This window comes from Euprymna scolopes, chromosome 3, assembly GCF_053919585.1.
Source record: "Euprymna scolopes isolate OS-2025 chromosome 3, ASM5391958v1, whole genome shotgun sequence".
Lineage (NCBI taxonomy): Eukaryota > Metazoa > Mollusca > Cephalopoda > Sepiida > Sepiolidae > Euprymna > Euprymna scolopes.
In genome coordinates, this window is record NC_136484.1 from 186,906,999 (window position 1) to 186,930,517 (window position 23,519).

The 23,519-nt window shown below is 34.6% G+C and overlaps 1 protein-coding gene across 1 annotated transcript in view; it reads right to left on the reverse strand.

The window, feature by feature from the left end:
- LOC145260380 (cadherin-related tumor suppressor-like) overlaps window positions 1-19,517 on the reverse strand; it is a 736,127-nt gene extending 716,610 nt beyond the window's left edge. The window contains exon 1 of the mRNA XM_080118334.1: window positions 13,156-19,517. Within this exon, the coding sequence (XP_079974460.1) occupies window positions 13,156-18,429 (5,274 nt within the window). The 5' untranslated portion in view covers window positions 18,430-19,517. The remainder of the gene's footprint in view (window positions 1-13,155) is intronic.
- Window positions 19,518-23,519: the final 4,002 nt, after the last annotated feature.

Consider the following 23,519-nt stretch of genomic DNA (forward strand, 5'->3'; position numbering starts at 1 on the left):
TAAGGATAAGGCAGAACTCGTCGTACAAACGGTTGGACCGCTTTTCGGTAGTTGATAAGGTTTATATAAACAAGGATAATTCGCCTAAGTGTAGTTGCTGACCGACTGCGTAAAATTGCTAACTATCGATAGAAACAATCGAATTTCGAGAAAGTGTCTGATTATATATATATATATATATATATACACACACACACCCTATAAATTTGGATTTTCTGTGTATTAATATTCATATTAAAAACTATTTAAAAAGAAAATACAACTTAGTTATATATGGGTCGTGGAATTGCATTCATCTGCAAAAGATCTAGTTAATTTTCATATTCTTTTAAACATTCATTTTAATTATTTTTTTTCAGTTTTCTCATGGGATGATCATTTGTAACTATTACGTGTAATTATATTCATGCAGATATTCGGCATGGTTTATATTTGCATAAAAAAGGTTATAGTAAATACAAACCTTTCTCTCTCTCTCTCTCTCTATATATATATTTGTTTCAAATATTTTGCCTACGAAACTCCTTTGTCAGTTTTTGATCTGCAGACATAAAACTTAGTATATAGGGTATTCGAACCCATGCGAAATATATTTGCGTTTTAGCCAGTGCAAAAGTGAACATTAAAAATGAAATTTGCCAGATGAAAGTCGAACGACGGCAATATGAATGCGTAACGTAATATTTATTGGTTCCGTTTTAAATGTTTAGCCGTGCAAACATATCTTCATAGCTCGGGTATTAACGTCAAAGGTAAAAGTAAATAATTTTGGTTTCGATTCTTGGTGGTGGCAGTCATTTTTTAACTTTAAATCATTAGTATATATGGAGTCCAATATAATATAAATACAAAATCTGCATTAATCAAATTATCATATTTAATGTATTTTACGACCGGGCAATGCCGGGCGGCCTGCTAGTGTACACACACACACATATATATATATATATATATATATATATAGGGTGGCCACAAAGTCACGCACCAATGTTAATATTTATTTTTTATTAATAAAATTTGAATTTAATTTTTTAACTTTTCTTTTTTATTAACATTGGTGCGTGACTTTGTGGCCACCCTGTATATGCACGAACACATTTGTCTCATCTGCTTTACTATAGCTTTCTTCGGCCTTTAAATATAGATACCTACTGTAACTGTGCCTCCGCGTGGAATTTATGTGGCAAGATTTGAGCAATCTCCAACCGCATTCCTCTTTATTCAGCATTGTTAAATACAAGTGCTACATGGAGGTTCAAGACGAAATGAAACAATTCCGAAAAAAGCGGAGAGCACATAGTGCTTAAATTCCCAAATGTTCACACATCTGGTATTAGCCATCTCAACGTTGCTTAACTTTGTGATCTGACGAGAACCTATGTGTCAACGTTATTATGCTGTATACGGCTTTACTATTGTTCATATTACATCCACATGGCCATTATAGATTAAATGGCAACTAAGAATGCAGAAGTTGTCGCCATACTTTGTATAGCTCATACTCAGCGAATCATTTGTGTGTGTATATATATATATATATATATATATATATATATATATATACACACACATACACACACAGGGTGAACCCCCCCCCCAAAAAAACCCCCAAAACATAGAAAGTATATCTAGAACATGCTGTAGAACGGATAGAAAACGGCCAAAGACCCCTAGTGTTTTGATGTGATGTTTTGAATATAATAAACTAGACCAAAGTTATATTTCATTCGGACAAAACACTAAGATACGGGGCCTAATTAGAGTTTGAGCCCGTTTTGGGGGGTCACTCTATATATATATATATATAAAAAAAAATGATGCCGAGATTGAATATTTTTCCTCATTTGCCATAAAAATAAAAGCGCCAAATTCCTTTTGCGTTCAGCGATGTATATGCTGCCTAAAATACAAACGAAAAATAATGTACCCTCTGGAATACTCACTAATATCTTTACTTTTGGGCATTATTTGTAAATAGACGCGTTGAAGATAGCTAAACACGGACGCATCTCCTTCATATACATCCACTAAATTAGTACGTGTAGCAACGAAAATGCTAGAAAAAAAATCCCACCACTTTCAGTTTTGCTTGTCGATTTTACGGAATATCAGCCCCATTCACGCTATATTCACAATATCTCCTGTAATATATACAATGAAGATAGGACTATAAAAAAAAAAATAGTCCCCTATGTTACTAGCACATCCTCCCAAAAGTTAATACCTGAGAGATGGTATCACAGCAGAATAGATATGGCGGGCGGGGGGGATGGGGGAAAAATATGCCTAAGAAAATAACAGAAAATCCAAGTTATTACGCCCCTCTTCCACTGAATTGACCATTAAAAGATAGTAAATGGAGCGCTTCATTTAAAGACAGTATAATGATATTACGACCAGTAATACCACAGTATCGACTTCAGACAGATACTAAATCGCCAAAAGTATCAGAAATACCGTTATCAATGAAAAAATTAGAAGGATCAAATTAAAGCTTTTCACCCCAAAAATGTTTTATAATAAATTAATAATAAAAACAAATATAAAAAGAAAAGACTGGTTGACTTTCGAAAGATCATTCTGTTCAATTTTTTGGTGGGTGTTCATTTAGCTAAGGTTGCCGGAAGATTGCGCCTTCTCCAATCAATTCGGAATCGAATGCTATTTTAAGAGAAAAACTTAATCGAAAATTTGTTTTGAGTTGATGAAAAAAAAAAAATGAATAAAGATATTGCTGTTTAATTTTTATTTTTATTTTTAGATAGGTGTTAAGCTATCTATGCAAAGCTTAGTGTAAAAGAATAATCCGCCGCCTTAAAATCCCGTAAACATTTGTTCAGTTTTTAGTTAAAACAGCGATGGAATAAAAACCAAGGGACAATTCTACATTAAAGTTAGTAAAATGAATCTCATTGTAAAAAAAAAAAAAAAAAAAAAAAAAAATGACTAAGAGTTGATTGGGTTTCTACAATTCATATTTCGTCACAATCGGAACATGTAACGCTTAATTTCTAATAATTAGAAAAGTTTGTAAATTCAGACGGAAGCTGAAATTAAGGGTAAAGATGGTGTTGTAAACTTTAGGTAACCAGAAGAATAAACGACCCCGCCCTGAAAAAAAAAATGGCGACTTGTCTATTTCAAGTAAATAAAGAATAAAATCAGGAAAAAAACTGTTTTATATTGATTTGTTTCACAAAAATAATCAATAGATAGTTTCATTGTTTTGTACTTGTGCAGTTTTCGGATCCTATTGAAATAATTTTATTTTGAAAGCCATTCTTAATAGCAGCAGTAGAGTTTTGTTAATTAATCTATACTTTCACATAAATAAATTTTGGAAACTATTGTTAGAAGTTATATTACAGATGAAATATTAACTGAATCTAACAATACCGTTTGCTATTGACTTATAAATTGAGATTCTTTTTCTAGTTCTGTTTCTTAATATTTTTGCATTCTTCTACCACCTATATGTTTAAAACACCTAATTGAAAAATGGTAAAATATATACATGTTACTCGAAACCAGGATCGTTATTCCACAATAAAGCCAAGAGAACAGTGTTGACTACCTGACCTTTGCGATTTCCGGTATACTCATAGCATCTCTTCAAATACACCGAGTACACGGTTCGAGTTCTACGACCCTTCATAACGCAGCTGTACGACTATCACTTCTTTTAAAACCCTTAACAATCTCCGCCCCCACTCTCTTGAGATCATTCAGCGTAAATGTTAGAATCTTAACTCCAGATGAATAAAATATGAATAAAGAAAACCAGGAGATCGATTAATCGATACGGAAAAAATGTACACAATGAAAGTATGAACAAGTAAAAGAAAAAAAAATCAAATTTGAATTTAAAAAAAAAAAAATTGCCAAAATTGACAATGTTAGAAATTCCAGAACACGGACAACTCCCACTATTCGAAGTTTAGTTCTAACAATAATAAAGTTGAAAGAAAAGCATTCTGCTATTTGCCCTACGGCAGTCACGTAATGTGTTGTACACAATTTACAGAATCCTGCCCTTTTCTTCTGGAGATAAAAGCTGACAGAGGGAATGAATAGATGAAAATAACTAGAATGTCGACGGCACGAACGTGTGCGTTTTGTAAATTAAAATATTGAAATGCAACTTTTCTGTTCCCTTTAGTGACAGAAAGAGTAATTCACGAAATCACTTCAGTTTATATAAAACATCGGTAAATTTTTACTTGGTTCCCACATTAACATTTTCCTTTAAACCGATTACTTTTAAAAGTTTTCGAGTATGTTGAAAACGAATATCACATTTAAATTTTCAAGTAGTTTTCACGATATTACTCAATGTAATTTTTGTCATAAGTGGTCGCCATTGTATACGCAAGCGTGTGCGGCAAAAGTATGCGATATTCGTTTTCAGCATACCCGAAAAACTATACAACGCGAATAAGTTCCTAATAATAAATTTTCTTCGTGCTTTCTATACCGATATAAGTTTTTTCTTTTTTAAAACTTTTGGCGATCGATTTTGGAAAGGGTAGAAACTTTCAGAAAGTTTTAAAAAAATATGCCTACGGTACTACTAACGCTAAGTCGGGAGAGGTATTCCAGTTGGATTAGAATAAGATTTTTTTAAATCTTTAGCCTAAATTTAGTGGCCACCTCTAAAATTCGAACTCCAAGATTGAAAGTAAGCGAACAAACTATGAAGTTTAAAAATAATTTTTTATTGTCGATCAATTGTATGTTTGGCTTATCGATTTCTTGGGTGTTAAGTATACAAAACTTTCGCTGTCGAACCATTCAACAAATCTGACGTTTAATGTCAGAATTATTACCATTTTGAAATACATTCTGAGTTTATTATTGAAAGAATTTTAATCGCTTCCAACTGATACAAACATTTAAAAAACAAAACAAAAAAAACCCCGAAAGATTCCGTTTTTAATAGTTCACCAAACATCCATTGGATTAAATCCATAATCCTTCCCCAGGCTAACGTTTCTTCCACGCTATAATCTCCAATCTCTCGTAAAAAGCGTGGATTCCCTTCGAAAATTATCACAACAAAAATTTAAAAAAAACTATTTTTTTGTGAAACTCATTTTAATCTTTTTCAAATATTCTCTCGCGTTGTTCGACATTTCCCATTTATTATGTAGATACCATCCTTTGTTTTATGCAAATATTGCCTGCGAAATAACGGAAATCCAAAGTTCTGATCACAATCATATCAGTTTTATCTTTGTTTTCATTTCATAAAAAAAAAAAGCAAATCATCTGCATCGTTTGTGAATATCACGCGTGAATTCAGACTCTACAATATTTGAAAATAAAATAAAAACGGCTATTTTGAAGTTAGGAAACCGAATATATATATATATATATGTGTGTGTGTGTGTGTGTGAGAGACCTCGCCTGTCTATGATCTCTACCAAGCTACTGTTAAGTTTTAGTCTACAGACTTAAGGCTTTTGATGTATAAGGAAATCGGACATGTGAAACAAATCTTATTTAGTTTTTAGCCGGTAAAAATAGATGTTAAGAGATCAAAATTGATAAAATTAAAACTTCGCAAGCGTAAGTCGATTACACGTATCTGCGCATGCGCACGTACATTTTTTAGGTTAACATCGGGCAATTTTTAGAGTTTTGATATCCATCTGTTAATGATTAATATGATAACGAATAAGGATGAAGAGCCAAATGTTTTGATTTCGATTCTAGCTTATGGCACTCAAGTAATATATTTCACTTTTGAAATCACTACTATATTTTGGGTACAATGTAATTATCAATATATAATTGGCTGTGTAATAAGTATGAAGTCACCATAAATTAGTAAAACATATTTAAACATATTTTACGACCGGGCAACGTGAGGCAACCTACTAAACACAAAAAAGTTACCAAAATCAAGTTGAGTTACTCTTCTATTTACCTGGAAATAGTGTTTTGTGATTGGAGTTATTTTAAAGCGTTTATTTACTTTGGAACAAAAGTAGTGTTGAGTCTGAATTCGTGACAAAAAAAAGGCTAACATTAGAATGTTATATCAAGAGTTTCGACGATCGCTAAAAAAAAAAAAAAAGTCAAGTTAGAAATAAATCCAATAAATGTTTAAAAATGTAACGTTCTAAATATATTCCGTTTAATTTTTGAATTTTAAGCGATGATTGAAACTCCTTAAATGACCATCTAATGTTAGATTTTTTTGTTTTAAAACTAGACACTTTATTTCAAATAAACGTTTTAAAATAAGTTCACAAGAAAGTATTCCGGTAGGTAGAAGAGTATCAAAGATTGCATTTGGTCACCCATTTATCCATTATATTTGATTGCCACCACTTTTTCGTTCTGTTGTCTTAACTGTAAAAAAAAAAATTACTAATAAAAAAGTTAATATCAATGTATTCTTCGGGAAATTGTATTTTCTTTAATGGAAATAGCTCCAGACAAAGTCACTTATGTAAGAATTTAAAAATTATTACTTCATGGGCAAACATTTTCCAATAAGTGTTAGATGGAATAGATTCTGATATAGAAAACATTTTAGTAGGATCCCCTTGGTTGTTCAGCAACAATCTTCATTCTGAAAAGTTGCTGCTCTTAGAATGGAACTTCAGTCTTTTTCAATAATGACGCAGTGTCTGACGTGGATAAAATCTCTTAAAATCACATATGAAATTTAAAACTGATTTTTATTAAATTTGCGATTTTATTACAGAAAAATAAAGCAATGTTTTGTTAACAAAAACTCATTTTGTCTAAATATAAAAAGAAAATCCTACTGACTAAAAAGTCGAGATCTTACAAAATTAAACGAAAAAAAATGCTTTTACGTAATTCATAAACAGAAAATACTGGAGGAATATAAAAAGTGGAACTTTGATTTATTTTCGGCAGCATCAAAACCTGCGCGTGGTATGTTTGTCACATCACATCAAGTGGCTGCATGCTTTGTCTGAAGCGATTTCCATTAAAGTGTTCAGCATTTATCTTATAGCCAAACAATAGGGATTTCATAAGGTTGATTGTTGCCCGTTTAAGACAAGATAAACTATGCATTTTCGGCTTTCGACTGAAATATTGGAGAAGGAGATAAAGATAAATGCATAAAATTCGATAACTAAAATCGAAACAGTAACGGCGCTTCTACAGAATCTGAACCAAACCAACGTTTGTGGAACTAAACCTAAAACGTAAACTTAAGAACAGTCCGCTTCGAATGTCGTGAAGGTACCCCCCCCCCCCCCCACACACAAAAAACTTATATGAAACATGTTAGAATGTAATTCGCCACCCAACACACTGATTTAATTTACCAATTTTCATATACTTTTTTCTTCTATTAAATCTGTACTCTCGATAATCAATGCCTATAGTAGATACCATTAAATCGAGAAAACATAAAAATATAAAAAAAATGCTATAAACCTTAAAGCTAGGCTGGTTAGGCAGAGCCATTCTAATGCGTTTGATATAAATTTACGAATCATCAATTGTAAAATGCTTTTGTTTTATCTTTAAAGAGATACATGCATGTATTCATATCACTTCAGTAGAATTTAAAAACATTGTTTTAAATAGAATTTCAATCTTTATGTAATTGTGCGTATGTGAGGGGGAGGGCCTTACCGATAAAAATAAATGTTAAAGAATTTACATCGAAACTAATTGTATTATTATGAAAAGAATGAACGGGATTCCGAAATTATATAAATGCTAAACTAGGTGCGCTACTGGGTAATAATCTCCCTTAAAACTTCAAATATATATTTGGAGACATTGAAATCTAATACATAAACGGCTATATATCGGTGTCCATATTTTCAAACTATCTCCTCCGAAACCAAAAGTCGCAGAACGGCGCCTCAAATGATTGGACTTTGTACTGGCCATTCCTTTATGGGTCTTTAGTCGGTTAAAATTGTTTTAAAGGGGATCAAAAGTGGATCAGAATTGAAATCTGAAAACATTTTGTACATTCATTTTAGTTTATTTTTAATCATTTTATATGCGTGTTACGTTAGTACAGTGGTAACGTCACCAGCTTTAAATGCTTCAGTTTCGGTTCTAACTGATGGTACCTAAATACTTTTTTTTTAACTTTTGGAATAACGACTATATTTATCCTGAACAAATTAAAATATCTAAGCATTAGTAATATATGCAAAGTTTTTTCTTTCTTTTTTTTCTTTGCAGGAAAGTCAATGGAAATGGTCTCAAATCTGTCCTTTGTAAGGACGCATAACCATCTAATAATTTCAAAGGAGTTGCATTCGAATCGAATAAACGTAAGTTATGACTAATTAAGAGCGTTATAAACAAGTTGTTTCTCCGGCTGTATTAAAGATCAGTACCCATGTGTTGACAAATATAATCGGAAGGCTTTCTGCGGTCCTATTGGCCGAATGAAAAAAAAAGTGTAATTCAACTTTTAGAATAAAAATATACTCATGGAACGGCATTATATATATTTTTTTTAAATCAAACAGCATAAAAATCTTGGGATTTAACTTTTTTGTCTAGACGACAGGATCACATGAGCCAAAACAGCGCACTATTAGTTATTGAATCCAGAGCAACGTCGAGTCTTCATGCTAGTATTTAACACCCATGACCATTCACTTTCATAGTTAAACAAAGGGTGAATCCATGACTGCTTAACTATTATAAAAATATTAATTTATCAATTAACCAGTCTCACAAAACGTGAAGTGCTACATATCTTGAGTAGTAGTGCACTTATCGATCCGTGCTGAAATAATAACGTTATTATTTAAAAAGCCATTCTAACATGGGGAGGGGAGGGTGTTTTGTACCTAGTCTGTACTTTAATCTTACGGTGATAGTGCAGAGAGAGATCCGCGCTATTTTTTAAAAATCTTATTTCCAAGTTTAATTAAAGCTTTTTTTTTATTATTCAATTGTAAGGTTGAAGTATAGAATAGGTACAAAACACCCTCCCCTCCCCATGTTAAGAATGGCTTTTTAAATACCATTATTTACGTCCGGATCACCCTCTGGCTAGTACGAATCTTACAATTGAATAAAAAGACAAAACTTTAAACTTGGAAATACGATTCAAAAGTAGCTCGGATCAGTAAGTGCATTAGCACCAAAAGAAATAAGGACTTTATAAGTTGCACAACATAAAGTGCAAGTAAAACAGTAAACTTTGAAACTAGTTTTATTTGTATCGATGATGAGCTAACTATATGGAAAAGACCGACTTCAAAATTGCGTGGTTTATCTTGAAAGGAGTTTATAAAATTGTTTTTAAGCGGAAGATATGCATACACGAATTGTTATTCCTATCCATGTTGGAAACTGGATTTCTCTTTTACACATTAATAGCTGTAGCTGAACGTTAGCACAAAATCTTTTTGTATGAATTAATGTGCTAAAAAACAAATTAAAAAAAACAAAAAAAAAACATCCTACTGTTTAAGAAATTTAAAAAAATATATGAATTAGAAGCCTGTTTAAAGTATCAACTCGGATATACAAGATTTAAAATGTTTGTTTCCGTGATTTTTTCCATCAGTTTCAGAATAGGTGATTTTTTTTTATGAGAAATGGACTTGAAAAAGAATATACGCAGTGTATCGATGCCATAAAAGTGACAACAGTTCTGGTTATTTAGCTTAAAGTACGAATGGTATGAAATAAAGCGACACTGATATGGATTCTCATAAAATTTTAAAGGTGTTTTTGATTATAAATAGGCACCGCCAAAAATGGCCGCAAAATCAAGTTGTTGTTGTTTTTTAAAACTAAATTACATTTATTAAAATCCATTATTTCTGAGTAACTTTTTTTTTTCCAGAAAGATAAAACCCTGAATTTTATCATATAGAAAACAGAATAATGTAAAACTTTTTCTACTATTTTTAATTCAATTTTAAATGTTAAATTTTCCCAAAAAGTTAACAATTGTTATTTTTTGTCTTGCACAAAAAACGTACTTAAATATTTAAAAAAAAGGGTTTTTGAAATAATTTATTTATTCATTTATTGTCTAACTAAGATTTAGGATGATTTTCTAAGAGAATATGCAAAAATATTATAATATAAGTACCTGAATTTCAAATAATTCCACTTATTCATATATGTAACCAGATATTTCGCGTCGCCGAAGAGTTCAGATCGACTCTGTTTACGTTTTCTTTCGATGAGACGAAAACTATGGAAGACTAAACAGGCCAAAAAAACTTATTTTTCAGTGACGAAAATTTCAATGTATTATTAAGCTGAGGCTGGCCAGTACCAGATGGGTGACCATTTGTATGAGTTTGGTTTTTAATGTGTATGTGTGTGGGGGCCAGGCTCCCCAAAATGGGGGGAGGGGCAATTTAAAGCAGAATAAAAAAAAATTATTTCAGCGCGTTTGGTCCACCGTAGTCGAAAGGCGGCAAACGTTTTCAAACGAGATCGAAAAAAATGATGCTATTTTTAACACAAAGGGCACAATATTTATCGAATTTTTTTTTTTTGTATCGATTATTCAAAGCAAGCTCTGTTTAATAATGGTCATGCATTATTCGGCTCGCTAAAAAAAAATTGTTAATTTATTTATCAAAAATTTTAAAATGGCTTTTTTCGTATAAATATAAAAAATTTTTTTTTTTTGTTTTGCTTAACTTAAATTAATTATTTTACTTAACATATTCACCGAATTTCACACTTCAAAACTCAAAAGCGGGATAATTAAACACAATCGAAGTTCTGATATTCAGACGTCAAAATAAGGTATGCAAACAATTTTTTTTTTTTTTTTTTTTAATCTATAATTCTGTCCCTTACAACAACACAATATGTTTTGTTCAGTTTCAGATGATTATTTTAAGCATATTTGTTCCCACTTCAAAACAAGGGGGGGTTTTGTAAGCAAAAAAAAATATATATATAAATATCGTTTATGAAAAATAAGTACACTGTTATAAAGTTCATTCTTCTCCTAATAATCGCTGAAAATTTCGTATTGATCGGATAATTACCTGATTTTTGGTAGATTTTTAAAAAGACGGTCCGTCAAAAAGTACTGACCTGCCCCCCCAGTTTTGGCGGTGCCTAATTATAAATAAGTATTTTACGGAGTAAGGCAAGCACCCAATTGCTAAAAAAATAATTTTAAAATACTGTTATATATTGTTTGAAGCTATTAGCTTGGTGCAAAAATGTCTTGACGTTCAACTAAAAAAATAATTTTAAAATACTGTTATATATTGTTTGAAGCTATTAGATTGGTGCAAAAATGTCTTGACGTTCAACTAAAAAAAAAAAAAAAAAATCGACATTTTTTCACCAATCTAATAATGTAAAAATAAATTTCAGAAACTGATTTACAGTAAATTACTTTTATCAACAATTTCTCAATTTCAACTGAACTATTTTAAAAATAAACTGTTATAGAAAGTCTGCGACAAATTTACGCACGGCATATGTTCCATTTAGGTGGAAATCTTACTACCCCCCCCCCTTCAAAGTATTGCTAGTCATCCAACTTATATCGCTAATGATATATGATACCTGTCGCTCTTAAGTAACCTGCTCTTTTGAATATAACGTTTTACAAGTACACCTAAGCTGTTATTAAAACGCTATGTTTCTATAATTCAAAGTATGCACAGGTAGAATTAAAATTCAATAGTCTGGGCATCCCAATATTTTGATGATAAACCTATTTATTGTATCAAAATAAAACACTTTTACACAGGCTAAATAAGTATTATTTTCCGATAAAATCTTACTCAAACTGCAATAAAAGAAATCTCCGAAATCATGTATTGTTAAAGATGAGGTAAAAATGTAAACGGAAAAAAACGAAGAATCTGCACTTGTTTGAGTTTCACCGCATATTTTGTAACTTATATTTAGTAAACTATAAAACTTATCGTTACTGTTAAGATCTATTGACTCAAGATGTTAAGTTTTAACTCTTGCCTAAAGTTGCCCAATTCAAATAAAACTAATAAACGGAAAAAAATGATAAATATCTCTTTAAAAATGGTTAATGTTCATTTTAAAGAAATTTGTAAAAATACTATGGCAGCGTTTTTTTTTTCCAGCGATCATCTTAAAAGTACATATGTAATCGAACATACACAAGAACTATGTTAGCAACCGAATAATCAATACTTGATTTAATTTACTGGTAGGTGGATTTTGCAATTCGGTTGCAGATTTACAGCGAGGAAAAAAACTAGAAAGATACTTAAGAGTTAGTAATACATTTTAATTTACTTTTTCAGTTTTATTTTATATGAAGGGAAACTGCAAATTGAAATGGAGAGTAATTTTTTGGGGTTCTTTATTATTCTTTCAGTCTTTTTTGTGGAGGATGGGTCTGTTGCCACCTGTACTAGAGGTTAACTTAGTGATAGGTTTTAGCGCTGTTTGTGGTGAAATTATTACAAATTGAGGACTGAGACCAATGACTGTGAATGAGGCATATTTATGAAATATAAGTAATAGGAAGCGATATTGCCGAAATAGAAGATGGAATAGTTTTAGGTACTCATGCAGAGAGTGATCCGTGCTGAAATAACCTTATTATTTAAAAAGCAATTCTTAACATGGGGAGGGGAGGGGGTGTTTTGTACCTATTCTGTACTTTAACCTTACAATTGGAAAAAAATATAAAACTTTAATCAAACGTGAAAATACGATTTAAAAAATAGCGCGGATCACTCTCTGCATTAGCACTTAGTTTTATTATTTGAAAATAAGTAGAAACCAGGTAACTTTTGCAGAATACGGACCTGGCTTATTTTAAAAGAGGATGTTAAAGTTAAATTCGGTTTTTACAGTAACTTTATTAGATTTTTAGGTAAAATTACAGAATAGTTACAAAGGTTTCTTCCCCATGTTAAGTATGGCTTTCCAAATAATGACCCTTATTTTCACAAGTGCTGAATTAAGAAATCTACGAAAGTAAGTTGACGAAATTTATCGTTTGGATATGGCGGACAAGTCCGGTACGTGTCGTCATAACTCGAGAAACTTCGTAAAATTATTTTAATGTCTATTTTGCACATGTAGCAAAAATAAATAATTGGGCTAGATATGAGTTGAGAAAAAAGAATTCTTTTGTTTAATACAGATTTAAAATGAGTTTTTTTTTTCATGAAAAATAACAAATAAAAATAATATCAGACCTACCTTAGTTTTTGCGACGGCCACGTTGGTAGAATCAAGTTTCTCCAGTGCACAAATTTCAATACTGATAATTGTAAATCCTAAATCACGGTCAAGAGAATCTGTTGTTGTCAGTTGACCCGAATCCTTATCCAAAGAGAAGTATTTAGTCATTAATGCACCGTTCGGATTTTCCTTTCTGTTAGTGCTAACCCGAGTTATGTAATATTCCAAGACGGCGTCACGATTCTCAGGTCGGGCTTGAACCTTCAGAACGTCCGTCCCGATGTGAACATTCTCTGAGAGGGTTTGCGTATAGAGGGTTTTGGAAAAACTTGGTCCCCTGGACAAGTCCGTCGACGACGCGATGACCGTCACCTTTGTAGTGGTCGCCTTACGTCCATGCCGGTCAGCAAAGCCAGCATCGGAAACTCGGATGTTCAGGGTCAGTATCGGTTTTCCTGCTGGTAGATTCGCCCTAAGGGTCAACACTCCAGATGAGCTGGACATCTGGAATGAAGATGTATCACCGGAGATTAGTGTGTAAGATATTCGTCCGTTTTCTCCGGAATCTAAGTCGATTGCTTCGACGCGACCAACTTCGGTTCCGACCAGCGAATCGGCCGGAATCACAAAAGTATCGGGCGAGACAATTTTCGGGGCGTTATCATTCACGTCCCGGATCACGATCTTGACCGTTTTCTCCGAAGATCTCTGAGCCGAGGTCGGATTGGCGTTGTCGGTGGCCACCACGATGAGGCTAAAATATCGCGTCTCCTCCCGATCGACCTCTCTGTTGACAAGAATGTCGCCAGAGTTGACAATCCTGAAGTGGATTCCAGGTGGAGATTGTGAGGCGATCCGATAGCGGACCTCTCCATTTATACCGGTGTCTGGATCTTCGGCTTGCACGGTGCCTATAACCGTGGAAATCGGAGTACCTTCGTCGATTGTGAAGGTCACCGGGTTTTCGGGGAAAGTCGGGCTGTTGTCGTTGTCGTCGTGTACGTAGACAATGAACCTTTGGTAAGCGACAAGTTGGGGAACACCGTAGTCGGAGACGGAAATATTGAGGTGATAAACTTTTTGTACTTCGTAATCCAGTCTCTGCATCAGGTAAATTTTCCCAGACTTCCCGTCAACGTGGAAAGTGTCGTTGATGTTACCGTCAACAATGGAGAATGTCAGCAAGGCATTGTTTCCAAGATCTCCATCGCTGGCATGGAATTGTGACACCAAAGAACCGGGGATTACCGTTTCCAACAATTCGATTGACATTGGAGGGGAATGAAAGGTCGGCGTGTTATCATTGGAATCGAGTACAGTTATCCACACTTCTGCTGAAGACTTGAGCTGAACATCTTTCCCGGCATCGTAAGCCAATATGCTTAATTTGTAATGGTCAAGTTTTTCTCGATCCAAAGTAGACATCAATATGATCAGCCCAGTTGCACTGTTGATTGAAAACGTCTGTCCTTCGTTCCCACCAATAATGGCGTACGTTACAAACTGATTTTCGTTTGTATCGGCATCGGTAGCGCTAACCTTGGCCACTGAAGTGTTAACAGCAGCGTTCTCCGAGACGGAGGCCTTGTAAACGGTTTTCGTAAAAGATGGAGCATTGTCGTTATCATCTTTAATAATCACTTTCACCTTAGTCTTACTCTGCAACGGTTGGATGCCGTTGTCTTTGACAAGGACCTCAAATGTGTAGTACTCTCTTCCAGTTTTCATCAATTCTTCGCGATCAAATGACTTCCGAGAAGTTATTTGACCATTTCTTGAATCGATTGCGAAGTTATCTTCCTCCCCATTAAGATAATAAAACAGTTCAGAGTTTCGGCCAATATCAGCATCCGTTGCGTGTACAGTCCCTATATATTTCCCAGGTACTTCATTCTCCTTGATGTACATTGTGTAAGATTGGTTGCTAAAAACCGGCGGATTATCATTAGCGTCGAGAATTTGAATAGTGATATTAGCTGAAGAACTTCTCGATGGTATTCCTTGGTCCTCTGCTACAACCGTCAAATGGTAAAAATCCTTGGTTTCACGGTCCAACTCCGATGCTATATACAAGTTCCCGTCTGGGAATATGGCAAATTTGCCATCTTCGCTGCCGCGGATAATGCTATAGGTAATTTCCTTATTTTTGCCTTCGTCTGCATCAGTTGCCGACAAAAGAAAGAATCGATCGTTGATTGGCCGTGATTCCTTCAAAGAAATAGAGTTTTTGATGCTAGCAAAAACCGGCGTGTGGTCATTGACATCTTTGACGTGAAGTCTAACTTTTTGCGAAGAAGAAAGCTGTGGTGTTCCAGAGTCCACTGCGATGACGGTCAGTTCATAAATTTTCTTCGGAGATTTGTCCAGTGGTTGGCTCAAGTAAATCATGCCGGAGTGAGTGATCATAAACGGATGGGAGGAATTGACGCGAAGCGAGTAGGTGATCCTGGCATTTATACCGGCGTCAAGATCAACTGCTGAAGCTTGGTAGACCTCCTTTCCGATTGCCCAGTTCTCCATCAGGTTTACATCAACAATGCCCGTCTCAAACTTGGGCCGGTTATCATTTCTATCCAGCACTTTGATGTGGACGTCCTCTTCCGCATATAGACCCTCGCTGGAAGCTAGAATCCTAAGGGTGTACGAAGACTTGGTTTCTCGATCGATCATCTTTGCAGTTCGGATGTTTCCTCGATAAGGATCAATGCTAAAGTCTCCGTTCGGATCTCCATCGATTATAGATAGCGTTATATTCGCCGTAGGGTCCTTTATTTTGACTCTTACGTGACCAATGACCCGTCCAATGCCATCCTCTTTATCTTCTGTCACGCTGAAAGAGTAAGGTGGCCCCAAGAAATAAGGAACTTCGTCGCTGGTAGTTAAAACTGTAATCATGGCTGTTGCCGTGTTTTGCGTAGTCTTTCCGCCACCGTCCTGTCCGGAAATAGTCAAACGATAATGCGCTTGCACAGACGGGTCCAAACGTCCGACCACCGAAACAAGACCACTATCACGATCTATACGGAAATTGGAGACATCGCCTCCGGTGAGCTGATAAGTCACCTCTCCATTTTTGCCCGCGTCACGGTCAGTTGCTGTTACCCGCATTATATTTTGGTTCTCCTCATGGTTGGCGTAGATTTTTGGATAATATTTACTCGGGTAAAACACGGGTCTATTATCGTTTATATCGCGTAGCGTAAGGCGAACAGTCGCCGTAGATGTTAACGGAGAGATGCCTATATCGTAGGCTAACACCCTGATCGTGTACATCGCATTTTCTTCTCGGTCAAGCTGTTTAGCCGTGGTTAAATATCCTGAAGTATTGCTTAGTAGAAAACAGTTTGGATAAAGTTCGTTGACGTCAGAATGTAAGGCGTATCGTAAAGTTCCGTTCAGGCCTCTATCATTGTCTTCTGCCTGAAGCTGGGTTATCTTCGTTCCGGCCGGTAACCCTTCGTCCAGAGTGATTTCGGAGAGTTTCTTTCTGAATGTTGGCGCCATATCATTTATATCATGGAGAGTAACATTGAGGGTTGTGTACTCCTTATATGGCTGAAAGCCCCCATCTTGAGCAGATATATTCAGAATGATAACTGGACTAACTTCGTAATCTAGTGGAGAAACTGTTGTAACAAGTCCAGTCTGGCTATTGATATGAAACCATCCAAGTCCGTTACCTTTCACGATTTTGTATGTGATCTGAGAATTCATGCCAAAATCAGAGTCCTTCGCCTTGACTGCCGTGACAAAGCTCCCAACGGGGGTTACTTCGCTGAGGACAGCAAAATATTTGGCTTGGTCAAACTGGGGCGGGTGATCGTTTATATCGTTGACATAAATGACTAAATGAGCTGTGGAGCTCAGTGGCGGGCTGCCCATGTCAACTGCCTTTATGGTCAAATTGTAGACATGAACTTTTTCACGGTCAAGGTTGTCAACTACCTCCAAAACACTGACACTGTGGAGCGTGTTCAACTTGAAGTGTCCCAACTGATTACCATCGATAATAGTAACAGACACTTTCCCGTTTAAGCCGTCGTCCTGGTCATTAACTGTGATGATCGTAACGAAGGTCCCATTTTTGGCGTTTTCATTCACTGCCGAGTAATCCTTGGTACTTTCCGGTAAATGTTGGAATTTTATTACCGGGGCGTGGTCATTCTGGTCTATGATGTGAATATTCAGATAGGCTCGACCGGTCAAGTGTTCAGGGCCGTTGTCAGTAGCCAACAGGGTGATAAAACAGCTCTTTTCATCTCCTGTCTGGCGACAGTTTAATTTTTTGGTTGTGGTTACGACACCAGTGTAAGGGTGGATCTCAAATTGGTCAGCGTCCCGATTGTTCTCCATAGAATAAGTTATGTCCCTATTTCGACCACGGTCAAGGTCGGACGCTTCCACCTTGATGACAGTCGTTCCGGGTGGGGCAGTTTCATTGACGTTCGCTTCGTAAACGCTCATGTGAAAAGTTGGATAGTTATCGTTAATATCAGCGACAGTTATGTTAACCGTCATGAAGCCATTCAACGATGGGTTACCATGGTCAGTAGCAGAAATATTCAGCTGGTAGTATTCAGTCTCTTCGCGGTTTAGCTTGACAATATTTTGGAGATAAAGAATCCGGGGTATGGACGGGAAAGGAGGCTCTTGGATTAGAGCAAATTTGGCGTCTTCGTTTCCAGATACGATTGAATAATTAGTAATCAAACTATTTTTGCCCTCATCAGAATCAATCGCTTTTGGAATCGTTTGTTTATTTTTCGCATCGGATTCCTCTTTAAAGCTGACTGCGTAGCTCGATTTCGGGAACTTTGGATGGTTATCGTTCACATCGTTTACGGTGATTTTCATTTCGATAGGCAACGACGGTGGGACAGTAAGAATGACTATATTTATAGGCCTGCTCGGAGACACTAGGTTTTCTCGGTCCAGCGCCTTAGCTGTTCTAAGGACTCCGGTGTGGGAATCAAGCTCGAAATACACGTGGTCTGGAGAGGAAGCCCGACTACTAATTTGAACAGTAGTGCCGGGGTCCACAGAAATCTTCCCGACCCGTTTTGCTATGGGTACATTTTCGTCGATATAAAAATGATACGACTCGCTTAAACCTTGGTCGTTAAGGGTTCCCGGTCCCTGGCCTTGGGCAAATGTGACTAAGAATTGGATCAGAGAGATAATTATTATGTGATATCGTATCATATTTGGAAGGGGACCTTTTAGAAGGTGCCTTCTCCGGCCTGGTTTGGTGGTCATTTCGATATTTTTAAAACAGTTGCTAGTGAACTGCATTTATGACGATAGCAACGGCTAGTGGTATATTTGTGTTAAGCATGTCTATATAGCACCAATAAATAGTTTTCTAATTTGTAAAACTCTCCGGGGAGACCGCGACATATTAACACTGTCTCGTGTTACTAGTGTATACAGTCGATAGATTTACGGAACAAGGCAGTAGTACCACCATCTTGCTATATCCCGTACAGAAGAATTAGTTGTTTTAACCGAAGAAAAAAAAAGGGGGGGGGGGCTAAATGTTTGCAACTAATAAAATGAGAAAAAGAAATGCTTGTCCGACCGGTTTCTTTTCCACCTGAGGGGTAGTAGGTATTCACGACTCGTTCCAGTAGGTGGTTTTCAACTCATGAAGGTAGAGAGTTAAAAAAAATAAATAAATGTAGCCACTATACCTGGGTAGGAGATACAGGGTGTGTGTGTGAGAGAGAGAGAGAGAGAGAGAGGTTTATAGTCTTTGTATAATACGCTCTAGTAAATGGGATTAAAAAAAATAATCAGAAAAACAAAATCAATTCAGATATGTCGGTATAGAAATGACTTAAAATATCCAAATAAAAAAAATGAAACCAAAAACGGGTGCAGTACTCACGGCAATGAAAGGGTATAAACAAATAGATTTAAATCCAAGTTTGAAGTTTTGTTATTAATCCGAACAAAAAAAGAAATAATCCGGGTATAAAAAGTGTATTTTTTTCCGTTTTATAATCCGACGCTGGTAAGAAAACTCCGGTAAAATAAAAACTCTAAGAAAAATAAATTTAAAAAAAACAAAAAACTCAGAAAGTTCGCATAGGGGGAGAGAGAGGACCGTTTTGGTTTAAATTAACGTCAATCCGGGTCTCGGGTAGAAGAACTAACCATAAAGTAATTCGGGTGCCTTTTAGTTGAAGTTTTTGAAATATAGAAAGTGCTTGTTTTGTAAGTCGGCAACATTATGCCATATTTCTGTGTGTTGTTGTTTACTCTAACGTGTTATTGTATAGAGGTAACTAAACTCGAGATATAATTCTGTACTAGTCTGTGCGTGTGTATATCTCTTCTCTAACTGCTCTGCTAAATAATAGAAGATTCTAAGACCTTAGCTGAGTGAAGGGGGAATAGGCGGAGGAGTAGTTAGAAGGAGGAGGAAATAGAAGCAGCAGCAGTTCGAGTCGATTATGTCCGCGTATGAAACATGAATTTTACACATGGGGAGTTCCTTCGTTCATTTCTTTTTCCCCTTCGGCCATTCGGGTTTCTTGTCTTCTTGACCTCGTTCCGTAAAACATAGTTGTAAGCAATTTCAATTAGAAATCTTTTATAATGTAAAATCATAAATATCAGATAAACACACACACAATTATATATATATATATATATATATATATATATATATATATATATATATATATATATATATATATATATACACATACACACACACACACACACAATAAAGGTAAGTAATAGGGTCTTCGTATTTTTTATTATGGACTCTTCTGAATAACTTTTTTGTTTAAAAAAAAAAAATTGATTAATATGACTGTTTTAAACGTGAAGGGAGGTTGTTTATTTTAATTTGGTCAAAAAGCAATTTAATAAATTTATTTACGTATGTGCATAAGAAAATAATCATTGTAATAATTTATAAATAAAAAAAATATTAACTTTTTTATATTACGTTTTCTTTTTTACAACAACTAAAAATGTTTTTTTTTTTTTTAATTATAAAAAATGGTTTTGCATCATGTGAAAATATTTTGTAACTTTTTAACACCTCATTTTGTTTTTGTACTTTTAGATTCAAGAATCAATTATTTTTCTCAACTTTAAAGACCCTTTTGGCCAGATCATATTATAGTATCTGTTCTGATAATTCACGTCATCTTTTCTGTCATTTAGTGAAGGGGAAATCTTTCTAGACTGAGTCAATATGTACCTTTGTTCCAATTCAGAGTAAACATTTTGGGGTAGCTATATTTTTTCCCCACATTCCCCAGAACTGCTAAACTTTGGAATTCCCTTCCGGGTTCTTACTTTCACAACTGTACTGACACGCAGAAGTTCAGTGTAATGTGAACTGCTCAACTCCCTACATAGTTTCCCTGCAACTTAAATCTCTGATAGTAGCCTCCTATATCAGTGCCATTGTGTCTTGTTTGGGGTGAAAATGTTATTAATTATTAAATATTATAAAGTAAATATTTTAAAAAAATACAATATGTTTAACTCTGCCCTCGTGGGAAGGCAAATAAATAGTTATAACAGAAATGTTTTGTAAAAGAATATTTTTTTACAATATAAAATAGTTTCCATTTATTTTTTTATTCTATAAATTTTAGTATCTGTTTTTATTTTTAGCCTAAAGACTAAATCTATCTTGTCAACTTTGAAGACACTTCTGGCTAAGATCAAAATGTAGTATCTGTCCTGATACTGCCTCCCATGTTTTCTGTCCTCAGTCAGTAAAGGGAAACTCCTTGAAGACTGGAGCAATTTTTTTTTTGTCACAATACAGTGTATCCTTTTTGTGGGGTAGCTGAATTTCACTCACAGTCTAAATGTACCTTGCTATTCACGCTGCCCTTGTGGTGAGGAAAGAAAACGGAAACAGTTATTTGAAAAACAATACTACTACTGCAGAATGCGGACCGTGCTAAAATAATAACACTTTTATTTAGAAACCCGTTTGTAACGTGGGAGTGGGTGTTCAATTTAATAAACAAAAGATACAGTAAACTTGAACATCCTATATATATATATATATATATATATATATATATATATATATATATATATATAGGACGGTCCGTATTCTGCAGGAATACCAAAATAATTATTATCGCAATAAATCCAGTTGTCTGTTTGCGCAATATGTCTGTGTCTACTCTTTGCGTTTATCTATGTATCTTTCTTTTGCAATAGCATTATTGTAAAAACAACGATATGTTACGGGAAAACTTCATCAATAACATCGGTCTATTTATTTTTTATTTATTTTTATGGAAAATGCCTTTGTTTTCCTTTAAATAGACTTTTATTTATTTATTTGTTTTCGCTAGTATGGTCGTCCTTTTCCGCTCTCAGTACGTCTGTCGCTTGACAAGCAAGTCCTGGTAAGTGCACTGGTAGTAGGTGGGCGGAGCTTAACACTTCTTGGCCTCGCCCTCAACAGCATGATTGACAAGACGCTTTAGTTTGGCCGCAACTTTTCCCCCCTTTTGATTTCAGAATAGCTGTAGTAGTAATAATATTAATAAAAGATATGTACACTTTTTCCTGGTATCATCTTTACACACCAACTTGTAGCGCCTTCTGAAAAATAAATAAATAAATAAATAAATAAACCAGCGTTTTTGTTTTGCATTTTTAAAAGATGATGCTAATGCACTTACTGATCCGCTATTTTTTAAATCGTATTTCCAAGTTTAATTAAAGTTTTATTATGTTTTTTTTTATTATTATTCAATTGTAAGGTTAAAGTACAGAATAGGCACAACCCCCTTCCCATGTTAAGAATGGCTTTTTAAATAATAACGTTATTATTTCAGCACGGAGTACCTAAAAGATTTTTGGTATACCTAACAACGAAAATGATAAAACCCATTCTCCCCGGGAAGATATGATTTGTAAGTTGATTTTAAAGTAGAGCTCATCCCATTTAGAAAGATTTAAGTAATTTTTCTACTGGTGTTGGTCCTTTTGGGAGAAGGAACATTCGATGGACGCAGAGCGGACGTACCTACTCTCAAATCCTTTAACAGTGTAGTAAATAGTGTTTTAGCAGCGTTGTAAATAACCCTAGAATTTCATTTTTTTATTCACTTGTTCATCTGACACAACCCATCGGCTTTGGAGTATGTTTCTTTTCGGTTTTAGGAGAACGTATGTTTCTTTTCGGTTTTAGGAGAACGTGCTCACAAGCATTACCCTCTCCTTTGTAAGAAGATATCGGATTAATGTCGTTTCATTTACGTGCAATATTTAGAAATGATAATAGTTACAGCAAATTTCGATCTCCATCACAGTGAAATCGTTTGAATAAGCTTAATTCCTAACTATTAATTGACCTTGTGTTAAACCTTGAATCTAATAAATAAACTTAAAATACTATCACAAAAGAATGACAGCTTCTATTACTATAAAAAGGCCAATGTGTATTTATTTGTATATTTTGACATGTAAAAAAAAAAAGTCTGTTCTGTCAAATAAATGTTTGCGAGTTAAAAAAAAAAAAATGCCTACTTCTAATCCCCGGACGAAACCGTTTAAAGCCATGAGGGTGGGACGAGAGGGTTAATAGAAAACAAATAAAGCCGTCGTCTGAAATGAATTTCGAAAAAAAATCTCACCTCAATACGGAAAGTAGAAAGTGATTGTGTGGTTTACTTTTGATTGCTTTGTAATTCTGGCTTCTCGCATTATCACCTTAGTCCTCACATTTCATAATCTGTGTTTCTGACAAAGAGGAAGAAATTGTTGTTATGGGTCAGAATAACATTTATCTTTCGCTCGATTTTTATCTTAAAGTTGTATTTAACTCCTTACATTAATTGGCTTCATGCCTTGTCTGGAACGATTTTCATATGAATAAAAATAATAAAACGTTACTAGTGTTCTTTTCTTTATATCCTCAAAATATAATTTCTGAATGAAAAATAAAATTATTTCGCAGGTCGCCCGGTGTTGCTCGGTCGTAAGATACGCTTAAATATGATATTTTAATTCAAGCAGATTATTTATCATATTTATTTATTTATATAATAATCGATAGAGACAATTCTCTATCGATTATTATATCACACTTAATATATAGTAGTTAGCTCGAAACTATTTCTCTCTCTCTCACACACACACACACACACACACACACATATATATATATATATATATATGTGTGTGTGTGTGTGTGACTTGGGAGTCATCAGGTAAAATCGAAACCAAAGCATGCAACTCTCTACCCTCATTCCTTAGCTTCTGAGCCACACCCATGTGTGTATATATATATATATATATATATATATATATATATATATATATATATATATATATATATATATATATCCGATCGTTAAAGACAACGGGCAAGACCTATAAAACACTAG